The sequence below is a fragment of the Natrix helvetica genome (genome assembly GCF_964273705.1).
Source record: "Natrix helvetica genome assembly, chromosome: 2".
NCBI lineage: Eukaryota > Metazoa > Chordata > Lepidosauria > Squamata > Natricidae > Natrix > Natrix helvetica.
In genome coordinates, this window is record NC_138552.1 from 241,206,155 (window position 1) to 241,220,175 (window position 14,021).

The 14,021-nt window shown below is 38.6% G+C and overlaps 1 protein-coding gene across 6 annotated transcripts in view; it reads right to left on the reverse strand.

Annotated features, from left to right (window-relative positions):
- MARK1 (microtubule affinity regulating kinase 1) overlaps positions 1–13,088 on the reverse strand; it is a 60,761-nt gene extending 47,673 nt beyond the window's left edge. For 3 of the 6 annotated variants that reach the window (XM_081944155.1, XM_081944157.1, XM_081944153.1), the window contains exons 1-2: positions 12,103–12,190; positions 6,043–6,105 (exon numbers count right to left, since the gene is read on the reverse strand). In XM_081944155.1, coding sequence (XP_081800281.1) covers positions 6,043–6,102 — 60 coding nt within the window. In that variant the 5' untranslated portion in view covers positions 6,103–6,105; positions 12,103–12,190. Of the gene's footprint in view, positions 1–6,042; positions 6,106–12,102; positions 12,191–12,481 lie in introns of those variants that run through there. The other 3 variants (XM_081944154.1, XM_081944158.1, XM_081944156.1) reach the window with 3 other exon arrangements.
- Between the last annotated feature and the right edge of the window lie 933 nt (positions 13,089–14,021).

The following is a 14,021-nucleotide window of genomic DNA, read 5'->3' on the forward strand; positions in this document are numbered from 1 at the left end:
CATGATACAACCACACAACCAATCATTCTACTTACTGAAACAAAGCCAGCACTCCACACACCCCCAAGATTTATAGAAAGACGGCAGCTCTGACAAAGCTTTAAGCCCAAAACCCAGCCGTTGACAAGATAATCTCAATCTTACATGGGAAAACCCAAATACAACAAGACCAATACAATATCAATATTATTTATTTACCTGATTCTTATAGCTGCCTATTTCACTTTTATGTCATTCATTTTAGGCAACTTCCAATAAAACAAATAAAAACACAAAATATGTAACACAAAATAACATTAAAAAGATACAGCAGCTAGGTATGATCTGACCTATTATCTATACAACCAAGCCCTTAGGAAAAGTCAACAGGGACAGGAAATTCTAACCTCAGAAGGAATGATGTTCCAGAGTGGTTGGCATGGCAGAAAACAATGTCCAACTCTTCTATCTGACTTGCTATGTTTAATTCAGTGGTTTTTCACTTGTGAGTCAAGAATTTAAAATGAGTTCCCAAGCCTTTTAGGGTGGAACACCACAGCCTTGTTGATAAACTGAAAGTTCTTTCTGCACAGGGTTCATGATGAGCTGAAAGCTGATTCAACAGCGCTAAGTAGATTTTCAACAGAAAGAGGCGAATTTGACCTGAATGTATACACAACCTTTCTGCTATCTTTGAGAGTCACATCTTCTTCTGCAAACTTCAAATTCTCAGCATCTATAGGCCTTCCCTTCTTATTGACTCACAGTGGCCTTGACTAAAAATTCTGTACTGCAATAATATAAATAGGTTTTTCCCCCTGTATGCTTAGTTATTATATCTTGCTGTGCACTTAATTATTATGTGATACTATGGGTGTGCTATATGGAATCTCTGGTTGCTGTATGTTAAAAAAGCAGAAAAGGTGAGTAATTTAAGTTGTGAATATAGCACTGACTTTTTAAAAACAAATTTGGACTTGTATAACCTCAAAATATGGTAAAATAACAGTACAAAGAGAATCTTTTTAGACAAGAGTTTCACATTTCTTATTGATCATGGAATTGTCAAGCCATAGTGTGAAATCTGGGGTGAAGTACTAAGTAATGAATAACTAAACTAGAATGATCTAAAAGGCACCTTACCTTGAAGCTGAACACAGAACTTTGATGGCAAAAACAGAGCTTTCAAAAAATAACTTAAATGACAGTATGTTGACAATCTAGACTATATAGATAAAACTACCATATTTTTTTATCCTGGTCATGCCATTAAGTCTGGGGGCCCCAGGGGATGGGTGAACTCATGAGGTGCTCCATTATTATCAACATCTCTCTACATATTGTTTTCTAGTTCTGTTTTTATAGTTTTTAATGTTTTTAATCATTATTTATCATGGTTTTAAGTTACTATTGTTATACCCCACACATTTTTATTGTATGCATCCAAAGTTCAGTCATATAAATTTGATAAATAAATAAAATAGTAAAGAGCTTAATAAGTTGTTTGTCAGAACTAAATTTAAAGGATAATTTATGAAATATACAGATATTTCATGAAAGTAATTGGGACTGGAATTTCCATTATTAAGTAATGCAGTTCTAAAGCATGGGATATGACAGTGCCACTTAACCATGGAAATTCCAGCAGTTCCAATTGCCATTGTTAAGTGAATCACTAGAGGTCATTTAGCAGGGATGTCACATGACTGCCATTTGCAACCTCCTGCCAGCTTCCCCACTGACTTTGTCAGAAGCTGACAAAGAAGATCGCAAATGATGATCATGTGACTGTGAGGAGCTACAACATTGTAAATTGTGAACGAGACACTGAGCACCTGTATCATGATCATGTGATTAAGGGGATGCTGTGACAGTCATAACTACAAGAACCAGTTGTAAGTGCACGCATTCAGCACTGTTGTAAGTTCCAACAGTCACTGAAAATACAGTTGTTAAGCAAAATCTGCCTGCAATACATAAATACATTATCAGTTGTCTTGATTTCATATATGTTGATAGATGTAGATAAATACAGATATAGCTGTATAATCAACATTGTTTAGCCACAATTGAAATAAAAATGTCAGTAGTATTCTAACTGGCAAATGTTCAGCATAATAACAGAAAAAGTATATTCTCAGAAACTGAAAGTTCCTGTCAAATGGATTGAGAAATCATCCAAACCAGAAAGTCTATACTGCTATGCAAGATAGGATTTAAGTTTTACCCTCAAAAAGCAGTTTTTCTATGACATTTTTATACAGGAAATGCAGCACAAAAATATGACATGTTACTAGCACAAAGTATTACTGCACAATAATATTACTGCATCACAAAGTTATGTGCAAAAATCTCCTCTATGACTAGCTTTCCTTGATTTGATGCTTCCAGCTTGGTTAATGACTGCAACTAAGCCACAATTCTGGATAAAAGGCTGAAGTTGGTAAAGTGAGAAGCAGTGTTTCCCATATTATTGAGCATGATCAATTATTTGTTCTGCAGCAGGCAGTCAAGTATGTGTTAAAGTCTTCAATCTTGCTTTCAGCAAAGATTCTAATTTACCAAGTTGTGTCTGAGTCTTCTTCCAAGTCCACCCAAGTGCCCAGTGGGGTGTTAAATGTCCAGAGAGCTATGAGTTACTGCTGTGATTGGTGTGAAGCCTGACACTGAAGAATTCCAAGAGCAGGAGACCTGTGTATCTTGAGGGTGTCAAGTTGGCTGTAATAGCCATGATAATTCCAATTTGCATTAATCTCTTATATGCCAGATTATGAAATATACAGCCATATTCTCAGCAACCACAACTATTGCATATTCTTTTTTTTAATAATCAATGGTTGAGGAGGAATCTATTGCCAACCTTTGTGCTTTTTTATGCAAGTTTGTTTAAACCCATTGTGCATTTAACTTAATTCAGTAGGACCACAAGTTTGAAGAATTTCCAAGGACAATCTAAGTATAAATTGTTGAGAGTCGGGCGGTATGCAAGTTTAATAAATTATTAATATTATTATATATGCAACAATGTGAAATTACAGCTGCCAGATTTTTAGCTGGTGTTGGACTTCCTACACATTGAATTCTTCCCAGGAACCTAAAATGTCATAATGTATTAACATAATATATGTATGGGTCCAAATAGTATGGCCTTTTGCAACAGACCGATAGAAATTCTGTCAATTTTCTAATTGCCATCCAATACTTTTTTGATATGGCACTCATTCTGCTCATAACTACTGGTACCACTATGGCTGGTTTATGTACCTTCTTGCAACCTTAGAGCTGCAGTGCACCAAAAAGCCCCAGAACCACAGTGTTGCAAACAGGAGTAGAATCATGTGGCCCTGGGACTGCTGGTGGCAGTGTAGGATGGCCAAATAGGCATTAACAGGGGTGGGTGGGTGATGGAGGCAAGCCCTTATCTTACTGAGGTTTGGGTTGGAAGAGAAGAAGCCCAGAACGGCTTGGCTTGTGGTGTGGTTCCTCAGCTAACAACCAGCAGGTACCATGATTATTGTCACTAAGCAATGCAATCATGTAAATCATATTTAATCTCTTAGCACTTGAAATTTTGGTGCCATTGTGGTCATAAATTGAAGATTATCTGTAGTGGTAAAAGTTGATGAACCTTTAATACCCTGCAGTACAGTACTGTGACCTACAATGTGATCAGAGTTTCAAATCCTATTAATAAAGAAACAAGCACCACATAAAAACAATGTACCATGTCATAGCTTAAGAAAAACTCTAAAGGGTGATGGCTAACCTTTTTCTAAAGGTGTGCCAAAATTGTTTGTGTGTGTGTGCGCTATCGCGCACGCACGCACACAAGTCATCCCCAGCACATGTGCCTGTGACCCCCACGCGCAGGGGAGAAGGTTTCGCCCTCCCCAGGCTCCAGAGGCTTTCCTGAAATCTGGGGAGCGCGAAAAATGGCCCAACCTGAAGTTTAGGAACGAACTTCTGGTTGACCCATTGTGCCTGTTTTTCACCCTCCCCAGGCTCCGCAGGCTTTCCTGAAACCTGGGGAGGGCGAAAATGGCCTCCCCCAGCCCTCTAGAAGGTCAAAAATCAGCTGGCTTGCGCGCAGATGTGCACCGGAGCTGAGGACTGCCATGCTGGCAAATATGGCTCCCCGTGCCACCTGTGCCATAAGTTCACATCACGGCTCTAAGGCAATATTCATGGTCTTTCTTGTGAAAAGTATGGGTAGTCCTTGACTTACAATCATAATTGAGCCCAAAATTTCTATTGCATAGCAAAACAGTTGCGAAGTAGTCATGTCCCATTTTATGATCTTTTTGCCATGGTTGTTAAGCAAATCATTACAGTTGTTAAGTGAATCATGCAGTCATTAAGCTAATCTGGCTTTCCACATTGATTTTTCTTGTCAGAAGCTCCCTAGGCAAGTTGCAATTGACAATCCCAGGACCCCAGGATGCTGCAATCATCGTAATTACATGCTGGTTGCCAAGCACTCCATGTCTGATTGCGTGACTGTGGGGCTACTGCAACGGTTATAAGTGTGAAAACTGGTCATAAGTCACTTTTTTCAGTGGTGTTGTAACTTTGAACATCGTTAAATGAATGGTTGTAAGTCAAGGACTATCTGTATGCAAACCTTACTTGATAACTGCTAGCCTCTCCTTTAGCAACAATGGTATTTTCTGTATTTGTTGATCAATCCATCACACGGGTTTGGTGGTATTTTGGCTGATTTCTCTTTATAGAATTGCTTTAACTCACTGATATACTTACATCGATCCCTTGTTTTACATCATATAATCATTCATTAAAATCAGACTCTAAAATATGAATTGTCTGTTGCATATCCTACACTCATTTAAAGCTCAAGTCACAGACGTAACTTAACATTTTCCTATAGAATTTGCTGGTATAATCCAAAATCCATCATTTCCTCAGGAATTGCAAATAGGAGGCTGCTACAGTGATGAGAGAAAGTTTGTGTACCCTTTAGATCCTTAGAGAACAAAGGGGCTCCACGTAATATTCCCAATCCTGTGGAGTATTTTATTTTCTCAACCTAATGGAGTCTACAGGATAAAAAATTGAAGTTTCAAACTGGGATAGGAGGTTTATCATATTTAGCCAAAATGAAACTGCATTCTAACAAGACACCCTAATTCTAACCACAAAACGCGGGTTTCAACAGCAAAGGACATACAACTACAGAGATGTTCAAAACAGAAACAGCATATGAAAACCTCTTAAGCTCTTGTACGCTTTGCTGCTACAGTAATTTTTGCTGGACAACTCTGGAAACAGAAGTATGTTTTCTTCAAGTGTATATTTTCTGCATGACTGGATTGATGGAAGCTAAAGTCTTTGGCATTAGTTTTATAGCCCTTGTTAGCCTCATGAACATCATTCTCTTCTAGGATCTCCAACAATTTCTTTTGAGTTGGATATCATTTACTTTACTTCCACATGCCTGTGTTGTAAAGACCATGTCTGCAGGCATAATGTACCATTTCCAGCAAAGATACTGAATTTGATCAAGGTGCATAGTGGTTTGTTCAAAGCCTATGTGTATATGTATATATGTATATATATACACACACACATACACACAAATATATATACACACATATACACATACACAGATATATATTCACTTATCTGAGAAGAAAACAGTCATATCCTTGGTTCTTAAGAAGCACAGAAGAAAAAAGTTGAGGAAAACCTCTCTCCTAATAAACTGAAAAATAGACTAGGTTCCAAGGTGAAAGCATTCTGGAACCTTATCACTTGCTTTCTTAGTAAAATGATTCAGTGAGAATCCTGCTTTGAGTTGGATCTCAATAGCCTGGTAACGTGTTCAATAAAGATATGACACAGTTGCATGTTGTTTGTTTAACCAGAATCTCTTTATCTATTAATAGAACTTAGATAAAGCTCTGATCACATTGTAGGTCATGGTACTGCAGGATTATGGATAATTATAAAGGGTTCACAAACTTTCTCTCATCAGTGTAACAGCCTTCTTTTGACATTTTATTATGTAGCATAATAAGAAGATATTAAAGCTGATCATCTACTAACCCTGCAGAAGTCACAGTGTTGAAGTTCCTGTTTCTGACTACCTGCTGTAGCTAAAAGCATTGACTGAAAATAGAAACATAGTAATCAGTAGCAAGACAATAATCAAGGTGTAACAGATAATATAGTTTAGGCAATGTTTGCTGCAGAAGTATAAAGAGCCAATTTGGTAGCAGTAGGTAGGTGCTAGTGTTTAAGAATAAAAGCAAAAGAAAGGAACTGTAGTATGTTCGGAGAACATATCAATACCTAATATTCATGATTAAAGCATTACAATATAACTTTTTAATGTTACAATTCATTATAATAGCTTTCAGAATTCATTTAATATCACAATACTTATTTTATCTAATCAACAAAAATGCTAGTAATAAAATTAATCTATTGTCAAAATTAACCATTTATTCTTCATATATCAGTACTGGCCTAGTTAATTTTTAGTCCCATCAGAAATAGAAATGATATTCATAATTTCAAACCATGGTCATTTTTATTATTGTGTTTTAACTGATTATACTGTTTGGAAATTTCCTAGAGTCATTCATGAGTGGGTGCAATTGAAAATTGGAATAATAATAGAAATAATTTTTTTTAAATGTGGTTGTTTGGCATAGTAATATGGTTAAGTAAGCAACCAGTTTAATGACATATACTGAATTCATGCATTGCACCAAGGCAATGTTTAATAGCCTAGTTCATTCATCATGTAGAGCTAAAGCAAGCAAATAATATTATGCTCTACTGAAATACGTGAACCTAGTTCTAAACTGAAAAAGCCATATTTTGATTTTATGTATATTTTATTGATAGGTTATAATCTGTGTTGGATAGTCATCACTTGGCAATTTGGCAATTAAAAAAAAAATACCATGATGACAACAGCTATATTTATTTGATTTCTTCCCCTAAATACTTTTCTTACTCTATGGCTTTGAAGTCAAAAGTACAAGAAGATACAAAGCGATGTAGCCATGCATATTAACAGTATGCATACATTATTATAACAGTGGACTAAAAAGATCTACCTCCAGATGAAACAGCAGAAATCAGCACAGGTCAATCCTAATTAACAAAGAATATTCTTGTGATTTTTAGCCAAACTAGCCATCTATATTTCCTGATAAGAAATACAACAGTGTGTTCTGAAGTCTATTAACTGAAAATGACCAATGCTGACTCAGATCAGAGGTAAGTTTGAAATTCTTAAGGCAGATAAGTAAACCATTCAACTCAGTCTTTTTTCTCAACATGTGGTCAGCAGTATTGATTCATCAATTCAGATAGTCAGATACTTGACTGATCACTGAAAAGGAATTGAAAGGTTTCATAGACATCACACAGTCATAAGGGATATAAAACAATGTTATTTATTAGATGTATTTTTATTTTATCGCTGAATCAGAGCTCAGCAGTTACAAACAATAGCAAGATATTGCTACCATATTCTACCCCAATCCTCAAGAGCTTAACGTTTACATTTAATGAAGGAAACAACAAAATACATGTGTCCAAAATGTAAGTTTCTACTGATATTCAAATATTTTTTTCAAACATGAAAGTACAGTATTACACCTGCTTAATACCTTTAAAACAGCAGCAACCATGTAACGTTTACTTACAATGCCAAATAATTTGAATTATTTACACTGTTTTCAGCCAGTTTGTTCACAAGCCACCTCTCCCAAATTTATGAAATACTTTTTATTTTATAATGAAACAAAAATGGAACTACTCACTATGGCAACACCTCTACTTCATAATTATAGCTAGCCTTCAATGTTGCCTACAAGTTTATTAAATTATGGCCTTAAGTAGCGGGAAAGTGGGGGGAGTCAAAAAAGTTAAGATGGTGGTGGTGGAGTCCTTGGGAAGGACTTGATAACTACCAAATCCAGTCTAAATGTCTGGCTGTGCAATCAGCCATAATATATTAAACCTGAATGACACCCAACTACCAATGACTCTGAAGTTTTCCTATCACATTTTTTCTCCAGCTGCACATCTAGGAGTCGGAGAGATTGGTTCAGAGAGTCCACACATCTCTTCTTGAAATTAATTCAGTGTCCAATATTAAATAAGAGGCATAAGAAATACCATCATTGTTATTCATTATATGAAAATAAGTAATAACTGAATACTGATTTGCTGTAAATTAAAGTGTAAACTCACAATTAGTGAGTTCATACCTACTAGTCAGAAGTATGCATGCTTTTAATCTCTCAGCTACTTTTTGTTTCCTTCACATGTTTCTTAAAGTCATTTAAGCTGAGAACATGAGACTACTATTTTTAAAGTAATTTCATCTGTACATTACTACGCTAAAAAAATCGGGAAATAGTATATTATCTGACAAATGTATCAACAATGAGACAAGCATTTTAACATTTCTGGGTCTTATATCCTATATCTGTTAGAGTTTCTAAAAAAAATCTTGTTTGGCACCTTCATATCTGGTGTCTTATGGCAGATGGTGCATTTCTTACTTCCAAACTATAATAGGGCAATTGTTGTGCACAGTAGCTGAGTTACCTCAATATTCTTAAAGGAAAGCAAGACTCCTCAAATTAAAACTACAAAGAGCTGACAAAAAAGATATTCACTATTTATGACAGTAGAACTAGACAACGGTGAATGACTTTTGTACTATTCCAAGCAAACTACAGGGGAAATAAGGTAGTCAGCAGAAGCTGAGTCTGACTTCAGGCAGTCTTATCTAAAACAAACTTGGAAGTCAGCCTTGGACTTTACTTGCCTGTAATGGTGGGCTTGTTCTCTAGAGCCTTCTGCAAACATGTCTAGTGCTTCCAAGTCCAGAAAAATAAAAGCTATTTCCAGAAAAGTAGATACAGTGGGACTCATTTTTACATCATCAAAACAGTTTGAATTCTATCTATATCCTCATCCATTCACAGGAAGTGAGATGGTCTACAAGCTGAGAAATGCTTATATTATAAAATTGGAGGAATGTAATATAAGTAAAAAAATGTCTACATAATCAGTTAATTAAATTTGATTTCTTACAGCAACAACACAAACCTACTAATATGAAAGTGGGTCCAATCTACAGAAGTCAACAAAGAGTTGTGGAACATTTAAAAGTGAAACTAACAAGTTCATTTAATACAAATACAAGTTCGTTTAATACAAGTAAATGTCAAATGTTAGCATTCTCATATCCCATGCCAAGCACATAAAAAGCACTGTGGTTTCCAGACCCCAAATGGGTGATGCCAAAAATCTGAGGCCTTTTTTGTATTTCAGATGGGTTGATTTGGGCTTAAGGAGCAATAACCTTGCAAACAATTAAAGTACTTCCCACAGCCCTTAAAATTCCTTAAACTGTCTCCCAAAATGGATCCTAGCCCTATCCAGTTTGAGAATATGACAGTGATAGTAGGGCAGTGCTGTTTTATGTCTACATATTATTCTCCTGTATCTTTTCTCAAGCCCTATCTTTTTGTGATCCCAGTTGAAAAACAAAACCTGCCATCTTTTATTGTTTAAATCTTACATGGAAATCCTGGTTTTTCCCCCAGAATTTTTATGCATTACTATTACCGGTAGGAAAATAAATATTTCAATAAAATATATGAAGTTTACTACAGGAATCCAAAGAACATTCATATGAACATTAAATGTTTCCCAGCTCGTTTTAACTATTATAAGATGAACAGCCAGTAAAGGACTGTCATCCATACACCGATTAAAAGAAACAAAACAATCAACTCAAACTTTAAAATCCAACATGCAAAATGTCAAATACAGAAAATCAATGTAAAACATATTTTCTCCCCCATCTTTCAGATCGTGGGTTGGCTGAAAATCTAGAATGTCGGCACTTTATCTACAAATCACATTCCTTTTAAAGTTAAACAGATTTGCCTTTGGAAGAGTTTCTGATCGCCAAGAGCATTGTGTCTAGAGAAACCATTATCTTTCATTTTCCTTTGAGGAGGCTGCAGTGAGTGCAGACAAAGAGAAATCAATTCTTTGAAATCCTATTTGGTTCATTCTTAAAAATATCAATACCTTTCTGGATAATATTTAGTGTAATAATAATTTTAACAACTTGAGTATAAGAATATTCAACTGGGGAAAGGGCTACAAATCAAAATAAAAATTATTTTAAAAGCAACTGTTTGTATACAGTATTTCAATTATTTTATCAATTGCTGACTCACTCTAGGAAAATTATATATGGGGAGAAGAGACAATAGCAACCATACTTATTTCAGATTGTAATTCATTAGAACAATCTAACCACAATAAGAAAATAAGATAAAGTTCTAAAACATGGTCTACAATAATTGCTAGGATTGCTAAAACAGATACTCTTGGTTTGAAACTTATTAGAGAAATTAAATAATCTTTTTCAATATTCTAAAGTTGCCTGTTTCCCTAATAAATTTTACCCTGAGAACCACATTCATGATTTGTTTGTCCTGCACTTACTCAAATCCAATTACCAACTAACTGTATTCAATCTACAGTGAAGCAATTTTAGAGACCTTATTTATTTCTAAAGTCCATCACCTGTTTCTCATTGCAACCAGTGCCCTCAAGTTTCAATGCACAGAACCATCACATTTTCAAAACTAAGAAACTTACCATTAATCAGAAAGAATAGTTTTAGCCAAGTTGGTAAGCAACAATAGTTTCACGTAAAAGTTAAGTTTTGCTATTTTATGTACTTTGGGGGGGTGTATTATAAACAGACACAAGTATTGACTCCTTTCAACAGTATTTTTTTCAGTTATGCTATGTAACGATAAATGTATGCTTCTATGCACACACAAAAATATACGCATCTTTCCTGCGATAACTTCTTTTCTCTAAAATGGAAGTGGGGCAGGATCCTTACACTGCATTAAAAACTATGTTTTTTTTTACTTTACATATTAAAGAATTAGCTAAGCCAAACTAGATCAGGATTATTGAGGTATCTGCAATAAGATATGGTGGGTATCCATACAATTTCTTCATACAGCATTCTGATTAAAACAGTCTGGAATTCTTTAATTACACTGAGCCAGTGAAAGCAAAGCTATTTTTACAGTCAGCATTTCCTTTCCTTCCCACCATTGCTGCCACACACTTTCCCATTAAATGCAACTATTCAAATCAGAACTGATAAATGGTGCCTAGCATACTGTCAGTAATTCCAGAAAAAAGTGAACAGAGCTTATGTTTGCTTAGAAAAATAAGCACCATCAACAGTGATGGCATATTTCACATGAACACTGTAAAACTATGGGTCAATTCAACGCTTATTGCATTACTGCTTATTGCATTACTGTATCTCAAATGTCTTTCCCCTCTCTCTTCTAATAAATTCTGACATGTTACCAGAAACAGTATATAATGCCAGATTTTATACAACCTGGATATTCAACTTCTCTTCCTTCACAAGACAAGCAACCATTAACAATGTGAAATGGGCATTCCAGTCATATTTCTGCTACCCCAAGTCTAACATCTTGCATCCTTGAGTTTGTCTGTGTTTATACAACACTATTTAAAAATACTTGCATGTATTAAGACTTTTCATTCTTGTTTTCCCCTATTGTACTGTTCCTATAACAACCATCCAGTAAAAACTAACCATTCCTTTTTATTTCTGAGGCTGTTATGTGAAGACAGCGTCCAATAGTAATTGTTGAGATGAACATATAGGAATTCTGCACAAGACAAAACAAAACTAAGGACCAGGAAAACTGGGGGGGGGGATCTTACTCCTTGCTACGGATGATGGATTGACAGAGAAGCCCTACTTTTGGAGGTCACAATATAGGCATCTCTGTCTGGCCTAGAAGTCCGGGTGGCAGACACTGAATGACTACTGGATCCCAAGAGGATCCCAAGAAAAAAAAATGGATGTCGGTTCCAGTGGATAATCGGTACTAGCAGAGGCGTCGAGAGATCCGAGCAGAAAGTTTACCTGCAAGGTTACCTTCTGCCCAGATTACTCGCTCCTTGCCCACGGACGACCGACTATCCCAACCAGCTGGAAAGCTTCCACGCAAATCGAGACTGGCAGGCCAACAACAGCAGAACTAGACACACCAGAAATATTTCCCAGCGGCTGCACTGCGGGGGGAGGAGGGGAGACCGGAGTCCCGCAGCACGAAGGAAGGACAGAAAGTCGCCCGGGGAAAAGAAGCCGGCCGCGGGTGTGGCGAAGGGAGGGGAGGGAAGCATCCCACCAAGGCGTGGCTGCTGTACGAAGACGGGGGCGGAAGGGGGATCCGGAGAAGGCCTCCCCGGAGGGGGGAAAGGTTGACCCTTCGCCTGAGACGAAAGAGGCGCCGGGCGTCACCCCGAAGGGCACCTCGGTCCTCCCTCGGTCCCTCACGGAAGCAAAGCCGCCCCTTCGCCCTCGGAACCCCTCGACCGGCCGCGCGAAGGAAGCCCCCGCCGCAAACTCAACCCCGGCTGCACTCACGTTCTCCGTGTCCCGCTCGTTGACGGTGGGCAGCGGCGTGCGGGTGGACATCTTGCGCGTGCGGTTGCGCCGCCCTGCAAAGCCGGCCCGGGCCAAGACTGGGGAGGGCCGGCCCCACGACCGCCTACTGGCCTGGACACGCTCTCCGCCCGCCTTTCACGCTCCGGGCTGGCAGGCCTCTGCGGGGCGGCTTCTCCGCTGGAGCTCTTTAGCGAGACGAAGGCGACCCAGCCGGAGTCCCTGCCATGGCTTCTGGGTCGGCTGCCCTCGCCGCCGCCCCCTGGGCCGGGATCACGGCGGCGGCGGCGGCGGCTCCTCCTCCCGCTGCCGCCACTGCGCGCTCAGGTGAGTAGCCGGCCGCGCTGCGCAGGAGAGCCGGAGCTCTTCCCTCCCTGCATCCGGCGGCGGCTGCTCCTCCCCGTTCCCCTCCTTCCTGAGCCGACACGAAGGGGACCGCGGCTGGCGCTGAGCTGCCCGCGAAGGACGCGGAATCGCAAAAAGCAGCCGGTCGCTGGCAGTGCGGAGAAAACGCTAGGGGCGCTTCAGCCGCGCGGCTCTGCGGAGAGGCTCGCGCCTTCATTCATTGCTGAGCCTCCGTCCCGCCTCCCGCCCTGCACGAACCCAAATCCACACCTCCCGCCCTTTCGGGCTGCTCCTCCTCCTCCCGCTGCCGAATTCCGACGGAGGAGATTTTTCCGTAAGCGAATGACGCGCGAAACCCACGTGGAGTTGGAGCTGTACAGTGCTCTTATCTTTTCCAACGCCGGTGGAAACGGGGAGATTCGTGTCTAGCTGCGTGAAACCAGTCCCTTCCCTCACCCCACTTTAGTTTGCACGCTTTTGGCGGGCAGCCCCTCATTACGTTGCAGGGAAAGATCTTTGGAGGCATTTTGCATCCCTTGACTGTGAAACTCACGGTCGACCTTACCTGCTTTGATTAAAAAGTTATTTAAAGCAGAGTTTTGCAATGGCGACCAGGAAGAGGCAAAATTAGACCAAATGGCATAGTCTAATAATGCGTTTTCAGAAGTTCAAACCGAATCTCCACTGTTGAATTGGTGGAAACGTTGAGATGAGCTAGACGTAAAATAATGTAGTGGAAACTGCTATGACAATTTTCAAAAGGGGATGCCAAAAGTAAATAATAGTTTAGACATTTTACCCGTAATATTATAGATATACATACATACACATACATACAATGAATCCCTGTGTTAATGGCCAGTTTAGAATATGTAGTATATAGAAAAGGTTTTCAACATACATTTATGAAATATAAACCTGGTACCAAAGGTGATAGTGGTTAACAGTTTGAATTAAGCCCAATGTATTTGTTGAAACAGCAGACAAATCTACCTAAAGCAGAATATGACAATGGTAGATTTCTCAATAGATTAGAGATTTTGTGAAAGTCACAAAAGAAAACACAATTGTCATCTTTGGGGAGAATTTATGTGATTAGGATCAATGTCTTGCCTACTGAAATTAACAAGTGTTAATTTCAGACAGTACTAGCTTTGACTTATGTGCCATTTGAACA